At 41.1% G+C, this 25,735-nt stretch overlaps 2 protein-coding genes across 3 annotated transcripts; one reads left to right on the forward strand and one right to left on the reverse strand.

Moving 5' to 3' along the window:
• Window positions 1-1,561: 1,561 nt before the first annotated feature.
• Window positions 1,562-8,268, reverse strand: srp19 (signal recognition particle 19). Its single transcript, XM_040154482.1, has 5 exons — window positions 8,039-8,268; window positions 5,736-5,811; window positions 3,761-3,832; window positions 3,563-3,671; window positions 1,562-2,112 (listed from the first exon to the last, which is right to left on the reverse strand). Exons 1-5 carry the CDS (start codon window positions 8,074-8,076, stop codon window positions 1,982-1,984), a joined length of 426 nt encoding a protein of 141 aa, XP_040010416.1. The 5' UTR covers window positions 8,077-8,268; the 3' UTR covers window positions 1,562-1,981.
• Window positions 7,281-25,663, forward strand: LOC120804825 (serine/threonine-protein phosphatase 2A catalytic subunit beta isoform). Of its 2 annotated transcripts, none has more exons than XM_040154481.1 (8): window positions 7,281-7,514; window positions 11,553-11,591; window positions 13,876-14,046; window positions 18,667-18,840; window positions 20,011-20,100; window positions 21,226-21,387; window positions 24,237-24,355; window positions 25,262-25,663. In XM_040154481.1, exons 3-8 carry the CDS (start codon window positions 13,930-13,932, stop codon window positions 25,332-25,334), a joined length of 735 nt encoding a protein of 244 aa, XP_040010415.1. In that variant the 5' UTR covers window positions 7,281-7,514; window positions 11,553-11,591; window positions 13,876-13,929; the 3' UTR covers window positions 25,335-25,663. The 2 variants fall into 2 exon arrangements, with proteins under 2 accessions (XP_040010415.1, XP_040010414.1); XM_040154480.1 differs by lacking the exon at window positions 7,281-7,514 and adding an exon at window positions 9,002-9,443.
• The last annotated feature ends 72 nt before the right edge of the window (window positions 25,664-25,735 follow it).

Raw genomic sequence — 25,735 nt, forward strand, 5'->3', positions numbered from 1 at the left:
TGGATCTGGTGTTTGAGTCCACCTGATGAATCTAGGTCCAGTACTCCTTCTCTTTCAGCTCTGGCTTTGGTCTCCACCAGCTCCTGAGGGAAACATCTGGCTCTTTAACTGCTAAATGCTCCACCATGTTCACCAGCTGCTCTCTGGCTGTGTCTGCCCTTTGAAAGATAACCCTGGGAGGACTGGAGTCAACATCACCTGGCCGTTTTTTGCTAAGGATAGTGGACGGCACAAATTTCACGCCAGGTGGGGCTGACTGTCCGCTGCCGCGCTGCTATGTGATTGGCTGTTTGCCGAGTGTTGCTGTGCTCGGCACTGATCACGTTTTCATGTAAAAATATGATCAGTGTTGGGCAAGCTACTTGAGAATGGTAATCAATTACTCATTGAAAAAGTAATTACATCACTTTACTTATTTGTCATCAGCAAAGGTGACTTTACCTTCATTATTAACCCCAGTTCCATCAAAGGTGCCTTTTAGACGAAAGCTCCACACCTTCATGTCAAGTCCTTTCTATTTAAAACGTGTTGAACAAGACGTGGTGGGTTAACAACCGGGCAGCTCTATAACGCGGAGGCATTCACCCATCATCCAGCAATTGCAGAGGTACGACATCAGCATCTTTCAAACACCCATGGCCAAGAAGTCCCGGTAGCGGACGCCTCACCCCGGGAATCGTCCACTCCGGCTGGGCAGAAGCCAGAAGTAAAAGTCCAGGCCGGTGCTACCGAATGCTGGAACCGCATGGACGAGCTGACAGAGGGGGATGGTCTGCCGCTCAAAAGGTGGGAGAATAACTGTACCAGCAGACCTGTCAAAACACATACACAACGACCACATGGGTGTTGAGAAGAGCCAACAGACGGCAAGAGAGATCCTCTTATCTTGGTCCGGCATAGGAAAGAAGAAAGAGGCCATGATAGCCAGGTGATTGGTTATTCCTTCTCTGATAAGACGTGATCAATCATGTGATTGGTTGAGAGTTGATATATTAGAAGTGACTCAGTCAAGAACTGTTTTACTCTAACGTTGGTTCTTTAGACTCCTCTGTAGCGTCGTTCTTGCATGGGCCCCGACCTCTGTGGCTTTGATTGATTTGAGGTAATGATGATGATCTTTTTACATGAATGTTAATTAAATGTTTGCAAAACTCAGTGTCAAAAAACTTTAGTGTCCATTGGCCTGTGTGTCATTTCAGATTTTGGTGAATTAGTGTAAAAAAAGGGTTTTTTTTTTGTTTTTGTTTTAATTAAAAAAAAAAAAAAAACTATTACACACACCATCATGATGTTGAGCTCCTCTGGAACCGCTGGGCAGATGTTAAGGTAACTTCCTCACATCTTGTTCAACTGAACCTGTGCTCGTTTCAACGGAACAGTCAGGTCCAGTTCAGCACGCGGCTGCGTTTTAAACCCCTACAAGTTCCTGTTTAGCTGGTCCCGTTTCTAAAACTGCAGCTAAGCTAGTCAGAGACAAGTGACAGAGCTGCAGCCCCGATGAGGTTTTTCTGTGATTGCTTAAAACCGGCAGAATTGATTTGCTCAAATTAAACAAACAAAATGGTGACAAAATCAACTATTTATTCATCTCGTCGTTTTCTCCAAAGAAACGTAACGAGGTCAATAAAATGCGGAGGAAGGTATCACACAGAAACACAGACGCACGTCTTCCTCTGTCACTTCTCACCTTTCCTCCTGCTGCTTCTAAATTTGAAATGTGACAGAAATGTTTTGATTTCTTTGCTGAACACGACCTGATGAACTGGAAGTAGGTATGTTAGGTCATAGCAATGTTCAGCAAAGAAAAAAAAATATGAAAGACAGCTGCCTACAGCTGAATGAGTTACATTAAATCTTCAAAGACAACAAACCTCTCAACCAAAAAAAAAAAAGAACTTGCTTGAGTTCAGGATTTGATTCAGCCTGACACCGATCTAAACAAGAAGTTCACAATGACGTCAAATTTCAAAGTAAAATCCGCTCATTTCTTCTTTTTCTTGCTCTTCTTCCCTCCCTCTCCCTGCTGAGAGCTGGTGTCTCCTCCTCCGCTCTTCTGGGTCCGAGTCTTTAGTTTTGGGATCATCTCGGCTACGTAAAACATCACATCTTTACCTGAGAGAAAAAAAGAAAAAAAAAGAAAAGCGATTTATGTTTGGTTCAAATCCAAAATGTGAGAGTCGTTGGGGTCTGGATGGGTGGTTGACGCAATCATCGCTTTACCCATCTCTATAAGAACTTGGCGGCACAAAAACCCATGCAAGACTTTGCCTGTGGATTTTTTCCTCCTGCTTTTAGTGCGACAAAGCCCTTTGGCTGAAAAACGACCACGTTTTGAACCCTGACTAATGTGTCTGGGCTGATCCTCGCGTATTTTGATGGATCGGTATCAGCTACAATAAGGTCGAGCAAAGGCCGATCCTTTCCGTGCTGTACTCCCCGTTTAGTCGACATCAGTGGTTGAAATGACAAATATGACGAGTGACAGGCCACATCAGCTGTCACTTAAAGGCCTTTTCCACTCCGGGAACTTACTGACACGTAACTAAACTCGTACCCATTGTTCCAGGTTCGCCTTTTGTTTCCGCTGTACTTTACCCCTGATTTTCCCCCCGCTGACATTAAGGAACGACCACAAGTGACTCCGCTGCTTAATTTAATGTGACCCCTCCCTGCAGTCGTGTGTGTGTGTGTGTGTGTGTGAGTGAAATAATATGTGTGCGCACGCTTGTTTTACTATATTCGTGGGGTCCGAAAACTGGGAGCCCACTATACTTGTGGGGCTTGAGAGCCGCGTGGGTACCGAAATAATAGACCCCACACCTTGAAAGGGCTGTTTGAGGGTTAAGACGTGGTTTTAGGGTTCAGATTCGAATCAGGTCTAGGTTAGGGTTAGGGTTAGGGGCTAGGGTTGTGTCAACGAGTGTCCTCACAGCTAATACAAGACAGGTGTGTATGTGTGTCCATTGGGTCAGTGAAACTGCGTGACCACGGCGTTTTTCTCCGCTCCGCTGTCCTTACGTACCAGGTCTATTTCTGCCGGGTCAGCTCACATCTCCAACCGAAGCCTAAAAATTGATCTACAGTAAATGTCTGTATTTACTGACAGTCTATTGGCGATCTCTAATGACAATACGATCATATGACAATACAGACGATTGCCAAACCGTGAAGTGTAGATCGACAAGGACTTTCTTCCGCCTGTTGGACACGCACACAAAAAGGACAACATCTGTCCCGCCGTCGCCTTTTCAATGACTCACATCCGACCCTTCCCAGTTTGTATAATACAGTGGGAACGCAAAGCAGAACTGACCACCGGCCCCTGAGCCTCGGCTGAGCCACGATAAACCCTGTTAGGAATCTATTACACAAATACACCAGAACATGAATTTTAATATCACACGAACTCAAACAATGGTCTTTTAATTCTTCAGTCATTTTGTCTCAACCATAAAAAAATGATACCTCAGTATTTTGTCTTAAGCCTCGTTCCCTTGACACACACGCATGCATGGACACACACACACACACACACACACAGCAGAGAGTGTGTAGGACTTACGGGAGCTGAATTTCTCCAGACAGAGGCTGCCGTCTTCCTGCTTCAGCTGAACTCTGCAACGACCTCTGAACTGGACATCCCTGTTCCACTCCCGTGGATGCATTTTGTTCTGTAACACACGCACAGAGTACAATGTCATCACGTGATGCGTTTTCAAGCCCCGATGAAGCGCGTGTGAGGAGCGGCTTTCAGGTTTACCTCCACGTAGACGTTCAGCCCAGCAGCCGTCAGGACGTCTCTGATCTCAGCGCAGGACGGATTCTCCACAGCCTGCAAATAGACAACGTCAGCGGTTTTTATTCACGGAGCTGAAACGGTTCACTTCCTCACTGGTTTCACTTCATTCTTAAAAAAAAAAAAAAAATCAGCCTGCAGAGAGATTGTCCATCAGTCAACAGTGAGTCAGCTTTAGTTTGACCCATTCTAGTGACCTGGATTTAGGGTTGGCAGTGTCGGTCCCTCCACCACTTTGGCCCAGACTGAAATATCGCAACAGCTGCTGGATGGATTGTGACAAACTTCGGTTCACACATTCATGTTCCCCTCAGGATGAACTGGAAAAACTCTGGCGAGCCTCAGACTTTTCATCTGGCTGCAGACTCTCTGTCTGGTTCATTCAACAGTATCAACCTGCAAACGTTCTTCTTACTACAAGGAAGCCTGAAAATAGATGATCATAGGTAAAAGGTCAAAATGTTTAACGAACGTAGACGTTGTGAAAAGGATGATGTACATTTGAAGGTTTCATGCATTGAACAAGTTTCTGTTCAGAGGCAGAAGCAGATCTTCTTTTGTGGTGTACAAACTACGATCATTTAAAAAAAGGTCCTATATTTCTCTCTTTTATCCGTTGCTTTATTTGAAGTTTTGATATCGTTAAGAAGATATATTTGTGGTCTTAGGTAGCCAAAACCATCTCAATACACTTTTACATCTCCTCAGTCACGCTTCTCTCGCTGGAGCTCTAGCGAGAACAGGGCGTTTTGTGTCAGTCTCTGAGCCTCTCTTCTGATTGGCTGACTGTTTTCTGAGTGACGCACGGCCAGGCTCACCACAGGTGACAGACTGTAGCCATCTACTGCAGCTTGGTAAAACCCACCGGTAAATTCAAACGGCGATGGTCAGCCAGCGCTGAAATGAGCCCAACAGTCGGTCAATTCGGGCTAAATAGCCGTGATACATATCGGCTTCCTGACGTCCAAGGATGGCGCAGCGTTTCCTTGATGTTTCTCCCTGATGTAGTACGCCAACTTCAACAGGGTAGTGTTGTCTCAAATCAAACGTGGCAGTTGTGCAGTCACCAGAAACGACGAAAAAAAATATCTCCCAGCTGCTTTGCTCACTTGACTTAAAAATCGATGTTTTACTTTCTCGTGTGTATCCCCCGTTTCGTGCGAAGTGGAAATTACGACGCCATCGAGTCTTCCTTGCTTCGCCGCCATTTTCACAAGTTTGAAAATACGTCGGTGGCCCCTCCCCTTCCGCCACGCGGCCAAGATGGCGACCGTTGAGGGTGAGAAGTGTCTGGGGATTCTCAGTCAACTTCTTACTCGTGGTGCGTTTGCATGTTGCCATAATGTGTGCGTGAACGCACTCATGACCTCAAAATAGCAACAGGATTTGAATACAGCCTGTGTGTGGTTCTGTGTCGTTTGAGTATTTTAATACTGTCACAGTATTTATACAGAAGCTTGACCTGCTTTATGATCAAAGAAAGATATGGAAATCTCACTTTTTACAACTTAACCGAATTCATTTAAGAGCACCAATGTTCCACGAATGGCTCAAAAAAAAAAAACCTCAAATATTCAGGTGTACAGATGATCAAAAATTGCAATAGTTGTTTAATGTTGATGTGATCAAGTTTTCCAAATTTTTCTCAAAAGGAGACAAGATGGACTATTTAATGTGTAATTATTCTGATTTCTCCCATATTATATAGTACTAGATCTGCACCCGAATCACCCGCAGTCTCCAAGTCGACTTTGAGTCACCAATTTTTACCACATATTTGAGTTTTTGGTGGGGGCGGGCGTCCTTGAACATATCAACAGGGTTTGTCCCCGCCAACATCAAGGAGCTGCTTGGAAGATAAACCAAAAGAATGGAGCCAAAAACTTAAAATGTGCACTGGTGAAACTTTGTGAAAGTAGGGGAGAGTATTAAAAGTCACCTTCTCTGTGGGGATCCTGCGTCCTTCAGCCAGCGTCTTCTTATTGTTGATGTAGACTGGGTAGAGGCAGATGAACCTGAAACAGGTGACCAACACAGACCGAGTCAGGGCAGCACACTGAGCCGAGAGGCAGCGTTAAAAAACGGCACTGACATGGCTCCGAAAAACAAAAGTCTACCAAGAATGACCCCATCCAACTACGACAACCAAGCTGCTCACAAACAGATGTTTGGGCCAACCTGAATTATACCACGTAACGCTAATCGCACAATATGCTGCACAAATACAGCTGTGGACCATAGAAACAGAGCGCTACGGCGATTGATGGCAAACGCTAATGATTATTTTCATGATCGATTATCTGCCAATTGTACGGTCCTGAAAGATGATGTGTTTTCATATCGCAAACAAGATATTAGCGGCTCCAGCTAACTATATTTTCATTGGTGATTAATCTGCCAAATCTTTTCTGGAATTATTCGTTTGGCCTATAAAATATCAGAAAAGAGAGATAGATGGCCATCACAGTTTCCCAAAGCCCACGCTCACGTCCTCAAATTGTTTGCTCTGTTCAACCAAACCATCATCAAAATACCTGACGATTCATTTTCCCCAAATCAACTAATCGATTAAGCAACTGCTCGTTTCAGCTCTTCTGTGGTTACTAAGATCTGTCAAGGTCTGTTGTTACGAGATCATGGCTTAATCAGCTCAAGTTAGTTATCAATGAGAGACCTATTCAATTTAAGCTTTATCACGATATCAGACGTGACCAGGACTTTGGTGTGTGATTATTTCAGGATAACAGGCTTCTGTGCTCAGGACCCCGGAGACAAGGAGGGGAACCAGAGGAGACCGAACAGAAAGGACGCCGACACGCGATGCTACTGTTTTCACCACCTTTTGGTTTCTATTTTACTTATACAACCTTTATTTTACCAGGACAGTCTGTTGAGATCAGTGAATCGGTTTTTTCTGTCCCAAAGTGGCAGCAAAGTTTTCAGATAATAAAAAAGTACATATTTCCATGATCAGGGGATAACCAATAAACCCCTTACGGAAATTACAAGATAAAGTCGTGAAGCCTAAAATATTATTTGAGATTAGTTGATTCAGTGATTAGTCAATTGACAGAAAATTAATTTTCAACACATCTGATAGTCATTGAATTTTTTAAGCCATTTTAAGGAAACTGTCTAACTCACTGACTTCTGACACCTGCGATGAGAGGTCAAAAGTTCACGCCGCTTTATTTTAAGAGTTGGCATCCCTAAAAGTTGGGGACATGCCGTCTTATGTGAGAACAACCGGAAAATCTTACGGTCCCGGGCTGCCGGTTGGGACAGGTCACTCCTGGGCTACAGGAAATTGTCACAGGCTTCTTTTCCATTTCTCTTGGCATTTTCTTACATCTCACAGGCCGAACGACGCATTGAATAGTCAAGGAAACAATCGTTAGCCGCAGACCTGGTGTTTAACCTTCAGATGTGTCTGAGCAGCTGGCTGAAGGCTTATTATTCAGACACTGATGCTGGTTATGTGTCAAACCATTTCACACTCTTGGGTCCTGACCTGTAATTTACCGCAGCGGATCCTTAAAGCTACCGAATGAAAGTCATTCGGGTCTAGAGAGGGACACACTCTGGGAACCACTGGTTTGAATCACGGGCCTGAACGAACGGCTCAGCGGGAAGTTACCAATCCCCCGACAACTCAGTGATTGAACAGTTAGCCACATTTATAACAAATCCCATTTCATAACAACGTGACACAGAACAGGTATGTCCCCCCGTTGCATTTTGCCATAAAATGCGATATAACGTCGCGGGTGCCACGAGATCCGCGGGTCAAAAGACTTTTACACGTCACGCTAAAGGACTACACTGCGCCGAAAGGTCGCCAGGCCAGACTTCACGTAAAAACTACGCCATTTTACCACTGGCCACGGTTTCTGCCAAAGACGTCGTAAATCGTGACTTTATACCGAACTCATTACAAAACACCAAGTCAAACGCGGTATAGTGGTAAACATGATTTATTACAACAAACAATTTAACTCGGTTGACCCGACAGTTAGCTACTCCCTCAATCCCTCAGTTCGCTGCTCTAGTTAATGATTTCGTTGTCGTAAATCGTGTTAAACAAACACGGAGTTTTTGTTGGATTAAAATATATGAACCTGGATTACATGTATGCCGAATCCTAGTTGTCCTTAAATTGAAAAATCTTCTATAGAAGTTTGAGCGGAGAGCTGTTAGCTTTAGCTTATCTTGGCTAATAGGCTAGCTTTTAAAAGGACTCACCTCTCTTTATCAGCGGGGTTTTGGGTCAGATGAGCCATTGTTGTGGCCCAATCTCGACTGGATACAACGACTAACGACACGCTTTGATTTGTGCCGTAGAATCATAGACTCTATATAAAGATCCCGATATTATTCCCCCATACACAGTCTATGCGTAAACCATGCAGCCATATGGCCGCTTCACGGGCTCATTCACTGACTGTTGACAACCAGCCGGCGCGCTTCATTTGATGCACCGAGTACGCCGGTCAAGGGGCGGCCGCGAGAAGGCGGAGCACCGCCCAGCCGGTGCGGTCGCGAGTGGTTATCAAACAAATCGCTTAATAACACACAGAGTATGAAGTGATTCATGACACTGAATTGAAATGGATTAAAACAGGTAAGAAAGAGGGAAGTTTTTCAATCTTCACCTCCGGTAACGTTTTTTTCAGCGGCTAATGTCAGAGTGCTCGTGGCTGCAGTATTCTGTCGTGATTCAAGCATGAAAAATAAAAAGACATATATTTGATGCATCGACAGGTTAATGGCATTTCTACCTTAGTATCCCGATCTAAGCGTGTCATGTCATCACCTCCGCCAGAAGTACAAGGGAGCTGCCGACTGGTAGCAAACATAATCGGTCAGAGCAAAGTAATGGTGCGGTAAAGAATAGCAAATGTCTTGAGTCTGAATGGTCTAAAAACAATACAGTATCCACGGAGAAAGGCGACACTGTGGTGGAAATGCTGGGCTGCCTTACTGTGACGTTGGCTGTCGCTATAAAGGTGCATGAAATGGAGATTTGTACTCAAGCAGTAGTTACACTCCACCACTGCTTCTCCGATTTACCCTGCGTCCTTTCGGGTAGGCCCGACCCCTATGTTTGTACCCGCTACTTTGAACCCTCTTGCAGTTCACCGTCTGTCCGCGCAGTGTCGCTAGTGCGCCGACTTTGCGCGCTGCTGAAATCCCCGGATGTTATTGTAGCTAGCTCTTTTAGCAAATCGGCTAACCGCTGCGACGCCGCTGACTCCTGCCGCTACGGTCTGCCGCATCGGGGACTTTCGACCCTTTTGACTCCCCCGGCCCAAATAAACTGGTTTTTAGCGTCGGTAATTGAACATCGGTACTTTATCATGATAGAAGTTGATTGAAGGGCTCGTCAGTTTTAGGTCTTGTCGTTGATTTTCCAACCGGTTTGGCGGGACTAGATCGGGTTAACAATACGACGAGCTAAGGGCTAAAGCAGCTAGCGCTGAGACACAGGCCAGTTGTTTTTTTCAGGTAGCTAACACAGCTAGCTTAGCAAGCTACCGCGGCTGTCATGGAAGACAAATCTTTTACTAAAGAATTAGACCAATGGATCGAACAGCTAAACGAGTGTAAGCAGCTAACGGAAAACCAAGTCAGGACACTCTGCGAGAAGGTAAGTGGGTTTAATCAGTCCGGGTTTTATTTGGACTTAGTCGGCCTCGCTTTCAATGTGGCCTAGATGGCGAAAGCGTCTCCGACTAATTTCTGGAATGAGATAACAGCAAGGCGGCTATTTTCGCCCCGTTTTCGACCAGTCATCCTGAAGTTATTGGTGTATCACAGTACTGTAGCTAAAGCTAAGCATTTTTTAAAATTTCTTATTTTCGCCAAGTGCACTACCGACCATTCAAAACGGTAATAATGTGGACGGTTATCCGACAATCGTCGTCTTAGGACAGGCAGGCCGAAAATTCGCATCGTTTACATTATTACCAATAAGTAGACGGAGCCCATTTTACTGCAAGTTTATTAACAGGGCTACATTCTGCGCACAGACCAGGACTCAGCTAGTGTTGGATTCCTGAGTTTTATATTCTTACTTCTATGTTAAAAGTAAATATCTATCAATAGGTGTATGTGTTCCGATTTGCACCGCGCCCTGTCTTTATTGATCAACTGTGTTGTTGTATAAACCTGTCAAGCCTCTCGGTTTTCAGGCGTCACCTCAGGTTTGTTGCACCAGAAAAAGCAACTCTTGGGGTAGCTTTTCTGCATCATCGACCTTTAATGTTATCACATCACGCTTTATAACAATATCTATAAATCGTACTATTGAGAAGCCGCAGGCTGTGTTTTCTCCTGAGTGTGTCGAGGGGCAACTTTGGGTCTGTGTGAGTTGAATGAATGGAAGGAAAACCACAAAACCTTGGTTTGATCCGCAAAGAGTTGAAAGTGTCTGCTGAGTTATTTATAGGGTGAATAATCCGATATTGGCGAATGGAGAAAAAGTAATTTTACTTCGTGATGATATGCAGGTCTGGTAAATAGGGATGTGCGGAAACGTCAGATAACAATTGTTACCAGCTCATGTGAGCTTTTATAGAGCAACAGGCCTCCAAATAGAGCGGAAACAGTTAGTTGATTGATAATCGTCTACTTTGATAACTGATTAGTAGTTTGTCATTTTTCAAACAAAAATAGTGTAAAGATGCCAGAACTCTGCAGAGTACAGCCTCTCAAAAGAGAAGATTTGCTGCTTTTCTTTCTCATGTGTCCTCATAAAGTGGATATTTGGGGGGTTTGGACTTTGGTTGAACAGCATGTTTCATAAACTAAACAATTAACAGATTAATCGGCAAAAAATTGGATCAATATTCGATAATTAAAATAATTATAAGTTGCAGCCCTACCTGCAAATAAAAATTATTTTCAAAGTAGAAATCACTATTCAGTGGAATGTCTAAACATAAGGATAAATGGCCGTCCCAAGTCAGCGGAGCCCAAAGTTTTGACTTTAAATGTCTGTGTTCGAAGATAAATTGACTCCTTGTCTTCTGTTAGACAGCATGATTTAATAATTTGATATTTTGATATTTTTGTTTGTATTCAACATTAACAGCTCTCATGATTTGTGTATTATTTTTTGGCTGTTATGTAACTAATGCTTTGAGTGAGTGTTAAATTTTCTTCCCCAAAATTGAAACTTGCTGGAGATTTAAAAACATCAGAACAAGCGAGACACTGCAAAGCAGCAAAGTCTTCTTGATTAGTTGGTTAAAAAAAAAAAATTGGTTAAGTTTGTTTCTTACACTGATACAGGTGTACTGTTATCAGCATTTCTGTTTTAATCATTTAAGGCTACAACTAACATTTATCTTCAGTATTGATTTAATCAGGTGGCCATTTTGACTGAACAGACTATCAAAAGTGTTGCAGATTACTATTCTGTGTGTATTCTTACTAATTTATTTAAAATTTTTTTTTTCATTTTCATCAGCAAAAACTTGGCCTTTCTATTTATGACCAACTCATTTCAAACACTACGGTGTCTTGTGAGGTCACGCAGCCTCGACATCTCTAAATAATGCGGCGGTCTGTCATGGAGGCTGAACGTGGACCTGTATGACATGAGTTTCTGTTAGTGTGTCTGTGAAGAGTTTTATTTAACCTTCTGTCTGCTCACACGATCATTTAAGTGTCTGAGAGAGATGAGGTTAACAGAATATATATTTTGAAAAGGTCGGTAATTAAATAAAAGAATCTGTGTGTTTGTCTCCTCCAGGCCAAGGAGATTCTGACCAAGGAGTCCAACGTTCAGGAGGTGAGATTTCCCCACGATGCCTGAGTCTGTTCTCAACATCATCGCAGAAAAATCAAACTCTTATTGATTGATTACCAGTACAACATGGCTGTCAGGTCCTGGGTGACATGGCGGCCTTTGGGCAACAGATTGTCCCGTTACAGAGCTGAAAAAGGGAATTTAAATCTAAGTGATGATAAAGTGGGACCACAAACAGTGACAGATTTGGTGCTTTTGCTTATATGATTTGTTGGCAGGAAATGAATCGTAGATGTTTGTCGATAATCAATTCATAATGTAAGTTATTTATCAGGTATAATTCCAGGTTGAAGCTGGTTTCTGATTCATATTGACCCCATATATTAGACCCTGACCCCTGATGACTGATTGTCGTCTGACCAACAATCAATCATCTAGTATGAATACGTGCTCTTGTACCATATCTTGGTCAATTTTATATATTTTGGATATTTTATAATAAATGTATTAATCCGTTAATTGGATAATATAATCAATAGATAATTTGACTTTGAAAACGTTTAATTAGTACTCTACAGTCGGTTCTGTTAAATTTCAGAAACAAAATCGATTAGAATAGAGAGTGAACCTTTAAATACAAAGTCCTGAGAAAGTGGTTTAATCTGTAATCTGCACAGGTGAGATTAACAAAAGACTTTCAGTTTTATCTCTGCCCACCTTAACTGTAACACTAATTATGAAGATCACAATACAGTTACAATAACTAGAAATTAATTAATTGTGTGTTAAATCTGTGGTTCCAAAACAAAACGTCTATTTGCGTCCCCTCGTCATCGGTTGTATATGTCTACCAATTGTAACCAGTTCAACCAAAGACTGTGTCTTTTTTAGTGTGTTTTATTAGAATAATTGGCAGACTCTTAGAAACAAACCAGAAATACACACAAACACTCCACCAACAAGCAGAGAAACAGCAGAACGGGACAACAGCCTGTTTAGACTCAGATGGTGAAATCTTCAGCTGCTGGAAGGTTTCCAAACTGCATCAGAAAGGGAACTAGAAAAAAAATGTTGAAAGCTTTTTTTGTGCAAGAAGTCACATTAGTCTCTCAAATAGCACAGATCAATTCATTTATGTGTAGATGGGGGTTATTCCTAAATAAGATTTACACGATATGATGAAAAGATCAACGCATCAGTTGAAACCAAAAAGTATTTTTACATTTAAGCAGTGAATAGAAGTTTCTTGTTTGGCTAAAATTTTATATTGGATGGTTTTATCTGTATATTAGAAAAAACAAATGTTTCATGGATCTAATTCTCGGTGTTGTTCCCTCTGGCATGTTTGAATATAAATATGACTGAGCCTCCACAGTCTGAACAATATCACACATTGTTTACACTGAAAACTGTGTCTCTGCTGAGCTGCAGGCTCACACACACACTTTCCTTTTTAAATGTCACCGAGTCCTTACAGAAACTGTTTCTACCCCAGATCTGTCAGCCACGATAAAGTTAGATAAGTTGTCCTTTACCAAACACTGACAAAACATAATATTCAAGTCAAGCTGCAGTGTCTTTATACTTTGAGCGTGATCATTGTTTATTTACTGGAGTGTGCAGTTTCAGGTGTTTTCTCAACTTAACTATTAGATGTTTTTATTGTGCCCTGCAGGTTGATTTTTGTTTTAATGAGGAAATGAAAAGTCACTTGAGGAAATTGCACAGTGGTTTTACTAACATCAGTGATGGGTTGACTATTGAGAGTAGGGTCTAGTACCCCGAGTTCACTTCTGTTATTATTTGGTGCTATATAAATAAAATGGAATTGACTTGAGTTGTACTAGTGACACCAAAAATCTGTCAGTGTTAATGTTTAGACATTTCAATATTGAGCTTTTAACCAAACACATGGTGGTTGCTGCAGAAATTTAATCCAAGACGTACCTGGGTTTTGCAGTTGTTGCTGTCAGTAGTTGGTCCCATCTGATTCTGAATTTTTATGGCTGATATTTCAGTTAAAAACTATCAAATTATGGTATATTAGCTGATTTTCACTTTTTTATAAACCAAAGAAGCTCTAGACAAAGTTAGTTAGCGAACCTTGAGTTTAGAATATTTGATCACAGATATAATCCTGAGGTCAAGAATGAACCTCTGTGCTCAACAGAAGTGTCATTTCAAAAAGAGTGCCTTCATTTGATTAAGGTGTTAATGTGCAAAGGGAAAACAAAATATTTAGTGTAGTCAGCGTATCATTACTGTTGAACTGCCGGTCGTGGCACTGGTTGAGACGACCTGGTGACGCCATTATCTGTCCCCTCAGGTGCGATGCCCGGTGACGGTGTGCGGCGACGTCCATGGTCAGTTCCACGACCTGATGGAGCTGTTTAAGATCGGAGGCAAGTCTCCCGACACCAACTACCTGTTCATGGGAGACTACGTCGACAGAGGCTACTACTCTGTGGAGACGGTCACGCTGCTCGTCACGTTAAAGGTAAACGCCAATGCCGTGTTGTCCGTCTGTGTGTGTCTATCTGCAGGTATTGAAAAGTGGCATTCAGCCCCTCCCCCCAAAAATGACCTTGGAAGGTATAAAGTCTTAAATTTAGTTCACAGTAGTCTCGAATGTTTCTTCTCGCCAGAGAGTGATATTAGTTTAAATGCTTTTTGTAAATGACTGTGGGCTGTCAGTAGACTTTCTCCACCTCTAAACTAAAAGCGGGATTGTCGTGACAGTGGACTTTGTTGCAGGGGGCTGTTGAGCACCGTCAGACCTGCAGCAAACACTATCACTAAGTCAAGATCTTAGCAAAAACTTCAAATAAGTTTATAATTGATTGAATATTTTTTTAATTTAATTTTTTTTCTGCGCCCTTATCTGGGTCCAGGTCACATTCATTGATTAATTATGCTACTCAGAATTATTATGTACAGCTGGGAAGCACTGAAAGAAATGTGATATAAATGTAGATACATTCAGGTATTTAATATATAATTGTTGGTCTTTTTGTCACTAGGTGTTAAATTGTGTTCTGTGTGGTATCCTGCCGAAACCCTGATTTTTAGTGTTTGTTTTATTAATTTATGGATCTGTAAAACAGCATTCGTCCAACCAACTGAAAAAAACAAACCTCAAAGAGACCAAAAGTAATGGGGCCTTCAGGCTCTTTGTTAACTTCAGCTAAAATTCCCAACCACAGATGGCGATTTAATATAAGATTTTGAATATTTTGATATTTGAAACCATGATCCACAAGTTTACTAGTTGTAATGTTTGACTTGGACACATGATGGACAGCTTTTGTAGCATGTTAACATTAAATGTGTCCATCTAACTTGTGTGTGTTTGTCCTAATGTGTGTAAATGAGTGTAGTGATGAAACAGAACAAACACAGGATGATTATTTGCATCCTTCAAGGGCTTTTTCCAGTCATGTGAAACTGCTGACGTCTGAGTGTGCCTAAAAACCCGACTGGCACAATGCTGGTTTGAACTGGTTTGGTGTAGTTTCCACTCCATTTCAGGAAGGAATTGAAATCTCTGAAGAGTTATTTTTAAAATTTTTTTTATTTATTTTATTGACTTATTTATTTATTTTTTAAAACAAAACTACCACTGAATATACGGAGGACTAAATTCATTATTTTTGGGAATTATGCAACACGTACACAAAACAAACTCTGGGAGTGAATGTAGATAATAAATTATGCTGGAAACCACATATAGCTTGCCTCAAAGCAGAAACTTGTAGAAAATAAATCAATCTTCATTAGATACCTTATACTGTTTCCTCATCATTCCATAAATGTGTAGAGGTATGGGGAGATACAAATAAACCAAATACAATTTTTGTACTTCAAAAAAGAGTTACATATAAGATATTGAATGAAGCACTAAAAAGAGTTTTGAGAGATTTGGTCAATTTCCAAATGTCATGTGGAGTGTAAAAAATAAATAATTACCTGAAGGTATCCAAAGGTTGTTTTTAAAATGAGGGAAAGTTGATATGATCTGAGAGGAATTTACATGTTAAAAAACAAATTGTGAGGACTGGTGTAAAAAAAAATCCTTTTAAAGGGGTGAATTTGTGGATAAGCTGTAGTGAGGAATTGAAAACATGTAGAACACTTGGTTAGTTTACAGAAATCTTTGTTGCTTTATCGTCCTTTTTATTTGGTATTTGAGTAATTGCCTTTTTGTAATAGTTTCATGTTTAATGTCTCTATTATTGATTGCAGACCAAAATAAATGTCAAATTTCAATTCAGATTTGCGGATGGTTACACACCCTGTGTGGCTGTATTGATTAAAATAGATGATGATCTGTTCTGTCTGACACGTGTTAGACGAATGACTAAAAACATGAATGAAACGCCTCCTCTGAGGACGAGCGACCATCACCTATGAGAACATATTCAGTCTAGAAGAGCAGACACTAGACGATCCTGCCCCTGAATCATCACAAAGCTGTTTACTTCTGACTGAACCGTACAGTGTTTTATCAACTGTAGTTTTTGAAAGTTTTTTTGTGATGAAACAATTTTTTGTTTTCATCTCACTAATGGGTCGATTAGTAGTTACTGTATGTTATGATAGTTTGGTTAAGAACGTTGTGCCGCAGTGTGTTTTTGAATAGCACGTGCCTGATAAGCCAGGCCACAGTCTGAGGCTCCTGCCTTTACTCAGACAGTAGCATGAATCTTACGGGATTGTTGTTGGTCTTTGCATCTGATTTTCAAAGAGAAAAACATCGTGGTTTCTTTTCTAAATGTCTCATTTCTCATTAACAATCGTTGAAAAATCAGTTTCTTAGAGTCGACAAGAGACACACGGCATCCAGAACTGAGTTGTGCTTCAATTTATACCTATCACAACATGTTTTATTAATTGCATTTAAAAAAAGGAGATCTAATCCGTCCCCACATTGATCTGATTGATCAGTATCTGATCATGTTCAGGTGATTCTCAGCAGAGCTTTCGGCTCTGAGGCTACAAGCCTGCTGACATTTTGTTTGTTGTGACAAATCTGATCAGCAGGAGACTAAACCTGTTGCTCCACCTGCCTCAGTGCATCTAAAAATAATCATCAGTTCCTCTAAATTTGATTTGCTCAGACAGAAGTGAACAAACATGTTGGATCCTTATCGGCTTCAGAAACTCAACTTGGAGTTTGACTGAAATGTTCGTCAATCTGGGCAGACATACACTCCCCTGATTAGGATCTTAGGAAGTTGAAGTATTCAGTGTCCCTGTGTTGATATTTTTACTGGGAACTTTTATTGCATCATAAAAACGTTTGTAAAAACATGATGCAGTGATGTGTGAGCAGACAGCGAGGAATGTAGCGACGTCAAGGAGATGACTGGAGCTGATGGACGAGCAGATAACCAGTGTTTCTCTCTCCTTTTGTTGATTTGACAAAAGAAGCCAAAGTTGTCGAATGATAACTGTTGTCTGAACACAGGCAACCGAACAAGAGCTTTTCATAAATAAAGTCTAAAATTAGTCAAATGATTATTTAAATCAGGAATTACTGTCTGATCCATGAAAATCTGAGCAGTTCCGATGCTTTAAACACATTTCAGTCGTTAACAAGAAAACTACTAAGGTTTGATACCAAAGGTTATGTGGCTCCTCGGTCGACTTTCTCACAGATCGCTATTGATCAGCTGGTTGATCAGGTACATATTATGATTAGAGCTGCAACTTCTAGTGGATTGAAAGAATGTCAGATATTCTCTTGGTGCCGTGTATGACAGTAAACTGAATATCTCTGGACTTTGGACTGTTGAGTAGAACAAGACTTGAGAAAATGATCGTCAGATTAATGGATAATGGAACAATCAGCCTTAATTGTGACTAGATGAGATGCCAGGTTCATACCGGAGAGTCAAAGTGTGTGATTCTATCAAGTGTGAAATTCCTGACTCTTCAGAAAATGTCAACTTTATTATTATCGCCCATGGAGATTTGTTTTGCAGTAAGGCATCAGACACAGATCACAGGAACACCCTGATGACAATGAGCAGCAGCAACGTGTAATTAACGACATGAAAAGCAATATATGAAATACTGAGTTCATTACAAATAAATGCACCTATTAAAATAAAGCATCAGCACCAGATCAAGTTAAGAAATGACAAAACAAAAGTAACTAATGGTTTGTTTAATCAGTTATAACTGGACTTGAAGCCACAATTTTTCCTCATCTATAAATCTTCTGTCTCACTCTAATTCTGGGACATTATGTCCATGACTGTGGACAATAGAAACACTGCAGGATATGCTGAGTCATGTTAAACTGACTGACTTCCTCCTTTGCATTAAGTTATTTTTGGTGCAGCCATTATACATTTTATCGAATAATCCATGTTCTATGAAGCTCAGCTGTAGCTGTCATATTTTAAAAAGCCCAAAATTAAGTAAAGTGAGGTAACAAAACATGTACTTTGACGCACAAACGTGTCAGTACTTAAAAATTGCTACACAATATCAAAAACAAAGAATCCCTGCTTCTTCTAAATATAGAATCTGATTCAATAAAGGAGTAATTCTCAATAGCCAAATCTAAGCTGTAGTTTTTAATTTATTAGAGCTGAAACGAGAAGTAATGAATCAATGAAGTCGATTAATAGGAAATTTATTGTAACAATTTTGATAATCAATTGATTTTTAAGCAAATTACAGAAGATTCAATGGTTCCAGTTTCTCAAAAGAGAATATTTTGGTGGTTCCCTTCGTCTTTCTTTAAAGAAATCTGTATATCCTTGTGTTTTGGACTGTTGGTCATAAAAAAACAAGCAATTTGAAACGTAATCCTGGACTCTGGGGAAAAATGACCTCTTCAACTGTTTTGGTTTTCTGCGAACAAATATCCAAAACCCAAAAATGTTTGGCAGACTATCATGTAAAACAAACAAAATAGCAAATATTCACAAATATTCACAGTTCTGAAATTATTGATAATGACTGACAGAGTGTATCGATTTATCAAAATAGGTGAGTAGTTAATCAATTGGGTTTTTTTAAACTCTAAATGTAAATAAACATGAGTTGCAGCTTTTTTTAATTTTTTTTTTTTTAATTTTAATTTTTTTATTGTTCTTTTATTCAGGTTCGTTTCCAGGAGCGAATCACCATCCTGCGAGGGAACCACGAGTCGCGGCAGATCACGCAGGTCTACGGCTTTTACGACGAGTGCCTGAGGAAGTACGGCAACGCCAACGTCTGGAAGTACTTCACAGACCTGTTCGACTACCTGCCGCTCACTGCACTGGTCGATGGACAGGTAGGAGGCTTAGCTAGGGGTGCTGTCTTGGTTTGCCATCAGATGACGGATTTTCTCATCCCAATTTCAAGTAGCAGTGAAACGGCATCAGGTTTTTGTACTGTGATGTACTTCCTCTGATACAGGATGTTACTGGATGTTGTAATGTTGCAAGGTCACTTCTAGGAGAAAAAGATGAGTTTTTTAGTGTTAATGGTTTAAATCAGTGGTTCTAACACTTTTCTGTTTTATTTCCCCCTTTGAAAGCTGAAAAAAAAATTTGTGCCACCCCACATTTTAAGTTTTTTTTTTGAGCATTAACAATAGTGAGGAAACTAGTAATCAAACACAACAATGCTAAGTTTCAGTAGGATAACATCAAGTACACGAACTGTGTGTTTCTTTTCATGCACGTTTTCTCAGGGGTTTTTTAGTATAAAATACTATGATAATTGACAATTAGATGATCAAGAGGTGATGATCAACTGATTGGTAATTATTTTGATGATTGAAAAATCGTTTTTTTTTTCTTCTTTTTTTAAAAGCGAAAATTCACCATGTTCTCAAATGTAACGATTTGATGGTTTTCTATGTTGTACAGGACTGTAAACTGAATATCTTTGGCTTGTGGGCTGCTGGTCAGACAAAAAAAGACATTTGAAGACGTCACATTAGCGTTTGGCAAATTATAACACATGACATTTATCACTGTTTTCTGGCATTTCATAGACTGAACAATTAATTAAAAAAATAATCTGCAGAGTAATCGATAATGACTATAATTATTAGTTGCAGCCCTAATTATGTATTTTGGCTAAGCTGTTTGCTTGATGCACATCATCTGTTTTTAGTTTTTTTCCTTCCCTGTCCTTAAATCTGTCCATCTTGTGTTTTTACGTTTTGTTTTTTGCTGTCTGAATTAACCTAGCTAAGCTGAATCTTGATAGCTTTGCTCGCAATACACACTAGTTGTTTCTCCATGAATGAATAATTGATGAGCTCCACATTTTTCCCCATGACATCTGTGCCCCCCCCCACCAGTCTGAGAACTACGGGTTTGAATAATTGTATATGATGACATTGAAAATTGGATGATAATGGCCACCCCCCAATCTTCAGTTTTAAAGCTTCAGATAAATTAAATTTTTCATAAAGCAGGATAATTTATCATTTCTTGTGTTTTGGTTTCAGATCTTCTGTCTCCACGGAGGTTTGTCTCCCTCCATAGACACTCTGGATCACATACGAGCTCTGGACCGCCTGCAAGAAGTCCCACATGAGGTACGCGTGCTCTCACACACTCTCTCTCACACACACACACACACACACACACACACACCCCTCTAATGCTTAAACACTGGATGTCGATTCAAAGATAATGTGTGTAGGTGATGTTACACTCTGAGGAGATTTTACTGTGTGATTGTCTGTTTCAAATATCTGATCACAAACTAGAATGTCACTGGAGAACCAGAACCTAAAGGATAAATCTAGTGGTCTATGTTTTCATTCTTGTCAACACATCCCATGGGTAGTTTCAAACCAACAACATATGACTTCGTCCCTCAACACTTGCTAACTGCCTCTGCCTGTGGCTCACGGCTCTAAGTCCATCGGTTCCTACTGAAAATAGGAAATAATATAGTTTGATTTCTAAAAAAGGCTTTAGTTTTATCAAATAAACGGGAGGAAATGGTGCATTTGTTGGGGACTATTTGCAGTGGCGGATTAATCCACGTTTGGTGCCGTGGTGAGCATTTGGGGCAGTAGGACGGTGTGTGTGTGTGTGTGTGTGTGTGTGTGTGTGTGTGTGTGTGTGTGTGTGTGCGGGTGCGGGAATGAGTCTAAATAAATCACAGTGTGTGTGTTCATGGTGAAGAAGGAACATGTGACCCAGCGCAACAGTGTGACTCGCTGATGTGTTTTAATTGTTTCTGGAAACAATGGAGCTCCGAGGCTCGGAGGAATCAGATAGATCAGGTGGTGATACACACGCAGTTCTTGCTAATAGGAGACATTCAGTGTTGGTTTGAGTCTAAACATGGGATTTGTTGACGAAGAAGAATATAAAATATCACCAAACTTGCGCTTTAATCTTGGACGTCTGGCCCTTGCTGTCTTGCTGTTTTAACAACTTTCTAGTTCAGGTGAACTCTGACATTATATCATATTTTCAAACTTGAGTGATTGTCCAAAAACAGTACTGCAGTCGGTTTGTGGTTTGTGATAAAATTTGATAAAACATAGTAATGATGCATGACTAAATGACGTTATCGGTCTGATTCAGGAGCTGCATTTCCAGCTCAGACAGAGGAGAAAGCAAATGTTAGCATGTGGTTTACAACATGGAGAAAACAAAGATGTCCTGCACTGGGAAACTGCAGTGACTCTGTCTCTTTCTCTCAGGGCCCAATGTGTGACCTGCTGTGGTCGGACCCTGATGATCGTGGTGGGTGGGGTATTTCTCCCCGAGGTGCTGGCTACACCTTTGGACAGGACATCTCTGAAACCTTCAACCACGCCAACGGCCTCACCCTGGTGTCCCGTGCCCATCAGCTGGTCATGGAGGTAAAACAGACGCACACAGACCCACCAATGTCCTGCCGGAGAACAAAGTCAAACCTACGCAACAAATAAAACACTTAAATCTGTACAAAGCAACACATTTTGTAGAAATTCTGTGTAGATTTGTTTCATGTATGATTCAAACCTGTGAGTGGAGATCATCACAGGTCAAAAATACAAACCCATGGAAAACCTACCCGATCCTACGCGCATAAATTAATTTTCTGAAAAGAGAGACCCGATCCGCAGCGGAGCTGAACTGAAAAGACCCGAGGATAATTAGACCAGATCCAAAATGTCGACCTTAACGACAACCCGAACAGAGAGGGAACAGTAACACCGGCAGCAGCATGACGATCTATCAGTTAATTCAATCAATTAACAAGCAGCCGCAGAGGAAAAGAGCAGCAATGTAATAATAATGTCCTACGAAAAAAAGGCAAAGTCACAGAAACCGAATTCATATAAATAAATGAAAGTCCTGTTTCCACCCCCTGCACAAGCAATGAAACCTATTGTAGCCAACAGGGCAATAGATCAACAAGAGTCACTGTTCTAACCTGTTTAATATCTGTGAATTCAGTTTTTAAAAAAAACCTGTCATTTAATAACCGATTCTTCCTAAAACAAGCTCTTTCCTGCTCCCGTCCCAAAACACACACAGCTTTCTCCTGCAGTGGTTGATATTTACCACGTGGTCAGAGCTGAGTTATACTTAGACCTGATGAACCCGATGCAGAGAAGAGGCAGAAGTAGACGCAGCGATGGCCAAAATGTTTGAATCTTATGTGGGAGCATTTAGTGGGTCCTCTTGCTCTGGATGAGTAGCACTGTCAGTTCGTTCAGTTTATCACAGACAGGTGTTCACCAGAACCTGAGCCCCCTTTGCCAACCATTCAGCATGGGGGTGGAAATATGCTGCCTCGGGTCTGTGTGGCAGCCAGTGGCAAAGGAAACACTGCACAGAAAGAGGGAAGAACTGTTTGCTGCAGGAGTTGAATTTGCTTCTTTCTACATCAAAAACTATATTTTTGCACACACCTGTAGAGATTGGTTGCTTTTTTCTTTTAAACAAACCTTTTTGTTAAGGATCCTGTTGTGTACATTTGCAGAACTTAAAACCACTGAGAGGCTGCTGCTCTGTGAGATTTAGGAATGACACGCACTTCCAATAAAACGCTCAGTTTGTAGGTCAACTAAATACAGATCTGTTATTCAGTTCAAAACGGCTCAGCCTGTTGTTTCCATCTCAATAAAATGAAGCAAATGTTCCAGAGAAAATGAAAAACCCCACAGTAATGCACATAAACACAGACATGTGGCATGAACACAGTCGAATACTGTATCCTGTCTCACACACACACAAAGCAGCAACACCTGAAGCTGTTTACGCTGACCTCCCGAAGTACGTCACTATCTATTAGCTCCAAAGAAGGAGCTCTGCCAGGTAGCCAGAGGTGTAAACGCAGGCAATAGAATCTACAAAAGGGCACCTACACCTCCCTTATTCTTATTTTTAGTTCTTTTTTTAGAAATGTGACCCAGATAAATACTGAGCTGGACATTTTACACTGCACAAATAAACCTGTCGGCGCTCTCCGAACAAACTATGTAATTGAGACTCGGTCTCTAAATGACCTTTTAGATTATTGTTCACATCGACACGTCGCTGCACAGTCTGCTCAGGTACCAGCTACTTGAGCTGGACTTCCTGCAATTAGTCATTTAAAAACGTATAAAATGACCTAAAATGCTGAATGTTTTCTGGAGGGATGACACGTGAAATTTGGAGCTTTAGTCTTTTGAGTGTATTTTAGACGAGTTGGTTCACATGCTCACACACAAGTGGACTGAAGCATCCTTAAAATCCCTCTGTCTCCATGGCAATATAATATGATGAAGTTTTATAAGGGTGCAGTGCTCCTCCATCCCCGTTTCTGTGCCAGTTTCACTCCCACTGCGCCTGACACAGAGTTCACCCGCTTTGTGTTCAAATGAGTTTCAGGCAGCAGCTGCAGCAAAGTGAGGATTTAAACGAGTTTGATTGTATTGATAGATTTATAACTGAAGAAAAGCTGTAATTAAAACCAGTGTGGCTCAAAAGAGCCAGCGAGAATCTTGTCAGTCTTAGGAAAGTTTCAGTCGACAGCCCAGAGTTTCTTTGACTGACTGGTGGATGCAAGTTTAAAAAATTTATGAGACTCTTTCTCGAATATTATTGTCCCTTAGATGAACACAGTCAATCTGAAGGTGATTGAAGAGCAAAGTCTGTTACTGATTACTATGATGCCAGAAATGACTTATCATTTTCCTGTTATAACTTTAAGCTTGTTAGCCCCAAAAAAGACCAGTAAAAAAACAAAAATCCAACTCAAGTATAACCCTGATCAGCTAAGTAGGGGGAGCTTGGAGCCTACTAGTGATTTTTATTTCCATTGTTCACTTCATCATTCGGGAAATAAAATGCTTGAAATGAGGACAAATGGTCCAAAGCGACGTTCATATTCCAGATCTTATCTGGCACAGTCACAGAAAACCTCACACACACAATAGTAGCACGATGGGATTTAAAATATGAAGAAAAGTGGCGAGTCTCTTATTTTTACTTGATAAATAAAACCCTTTTTTACCAATAATTGCAATTCTAAGGAATAAATCGGTCAGAGAGTTTAGACCAGCCAAACTTTAGTGATTAAAAACCTATTGTATATTTATTTTATAAGCCCTTTGCCTTTATGTCCTGTTCCGTGTGAATTAAACCTCTGTCATGTGACGACCCTGGCTGTGGTCAGGTGGAGATGGAAATGAAATGTCTACTCGTCTTAGCTCCATGTGCGTGTTCTTACCTTCAGGGCTACAACTGGGGCCATGACAAGAACGTGGTGACCATCTTTAGTGCTCCGAACTACTGCTACCGCTGTGGAAATCAGGCAGCCATCATGGAACTGGACGACACTCTGAAATACTCTTTGTAAGTACAAAAACATTAAAGACGTAAGACTTGATGTTTATGTGAAGTTCGGGTAGGCCTGGGCGTTACACCGAACAATCGGCACCAAGGACTCCTTTTCAGTCCCAGTAAGGAAGATGAAAGCCGGCTGCATCAGCTGTCTCGAAGCGCAAAGGTCCCGTGAGCTGTGTGAACACCTGCTGCAGTTTACCTCCGTTCGCAAGAGGCGCAGAATCTGCTTTTCTCACTCTGCCGCGCAGCTCGGGGAGCATCTCGAAGCCTCTGGTACTGACAGTACCTGTATTTTTTTGAGTGTCCATAACACACGTAAACCATGTGAGCGGGGCTGTTCTTCACGGGGCGCCGCCAATCTTTGATTTTAGTGTTTGGCCATTTTGCCCGGCTCCTGTTTCGAGGGCTTCGGCAGAAGGGAGATCCCTCCTGTACGCGGGCTCATTTAGATTTAGACACGTCTGCACACACTGGTACGTTGGTGTGTTTTTGTAACCTGGTGAAATGGACGCCATAGAGTTTAAGTTGAGAGCTCCAAAGCTCTGTGACATCTCTGTGGTTGTTATGGTCAAGCTCAGGCAACTAAAAACGCAAGGTTGAGGTTAGGAAAAGATGTTTGACCCGATTAAAGTCAGGTTATTTTAAATGTAAAAAGTAAAAGTCACCACTTTTACCAGATGGTTGAAATGTAGCCTCTGATTGCAGTTTTTTTTCTGGTGCCAGCTGTTCATTAAGTTCATTAAGTAGTTACCTTCAGAGGGACTCGCCACATAACCTCTGATGGATTTACGGTTTGTCGAGGTACAAACTTTAACGGGCTACGTACAACTTCCTGTTTCAGACTGTCTCCCGATTGTTTTTTGAAGTATTTAACAGAGTGACCTCATGAATAACAAACGCTTTCTGCCCCCTCAGCCTTCAGTTTGACCCGGCCCCCCGCCGCGGCGAGCCCCATGTGACCAGACGCACTCCCGACTACTTCCTGTGAATGTCCAAAGCCACCCCTGTCAATCATCCACGAAGCTCCACCCCCTCCCCTCACCCCCACATTTTGGATGGAAAGAAGATATTAATAATAATAAGATGATGACACTGTACCAGGGAGAATAGAAACAAACGATTGGCTGATGAATCCAAGATTTTAACAAAGAGAAACTTAAAGAGCGGCCCCCTCTACAGTCGTGTTTTCAATATGCTGTCATTAATGCTGTGCTTCTGGGGAAAAAAAACACGTACAACTTTGATGATCTGTTTTCCTTTTTTTTTGTTTATTACATGTTTGAAAACGAGATAATAAAACTACCAACGTGGACCAAATGTGCCATATTCTGATCCTTTTACAACATGTACAACACGCAAGGTTCTTCTTCTTTTTCTGTTTTTTTGTTT

Source organism: Xiphias gladius, chromosome 19, assembly GCF_016859285.1.
Source record: "Xiphias gladius isolate SHS-SW01 ecotype Sanya breed wild chromosome 19, ASM1685928v1, whole genome shotgun sequence".
Taxonomy (NCBI): domain Eukaryota; kingdom Metazoa; phylum Chordata; class Actinopteri; order Istiophoriformes; family Xiphiidae; genus Xiphias; species Xiphias gladius.

Excerpts from the sequence above, each read along its gene's own strand:
- srp19 (XM_040154482.1), bottom strand. The coding sequence starts at position 8,076 with ATGGCTCATCTGACCCAAAACCCCGCTGATAAAGAGAG. Across the intron at positions 5,812-8,038 it reads AACCCCGCTGATAAAGAGAG|GTTCATCTGCCTCTACCCAG; the intron begins GTGAGTCCTTTT and ends CACCTGTTTCAG. Across the intron at positions 3,672-3,760 it reads GGCTGAACGTCTACGTGGAG|AACAAAATGCATCCACGGGA; the intron begins GTAAACCTGAAA and ends CGTGTGTTACAG.
- LOC120804825 (XM_040154480.1), top strand. The coding sequence starts at position 9,342 with ATGGAAGACAAATCTTTTACTAAAGAATTAGACCAATGGATCGAACAG. Across the intron at positions 9,444-11,552 it reads TCAGGACACTCTGCGAGAAG|GCCAAGGAGATTCTGACCAA; the intron begins GTAAGTGGGTTT and ends TGTCTCCTCCAG. Across the intron at positions 18,841-20,010 it reads CTGCACTGGTCGATGGACAG|ATCTTCTGTCTCCACGGAGG; the intron begins GTAGGAGGCTTA and ends TTTTGGTTTCAG.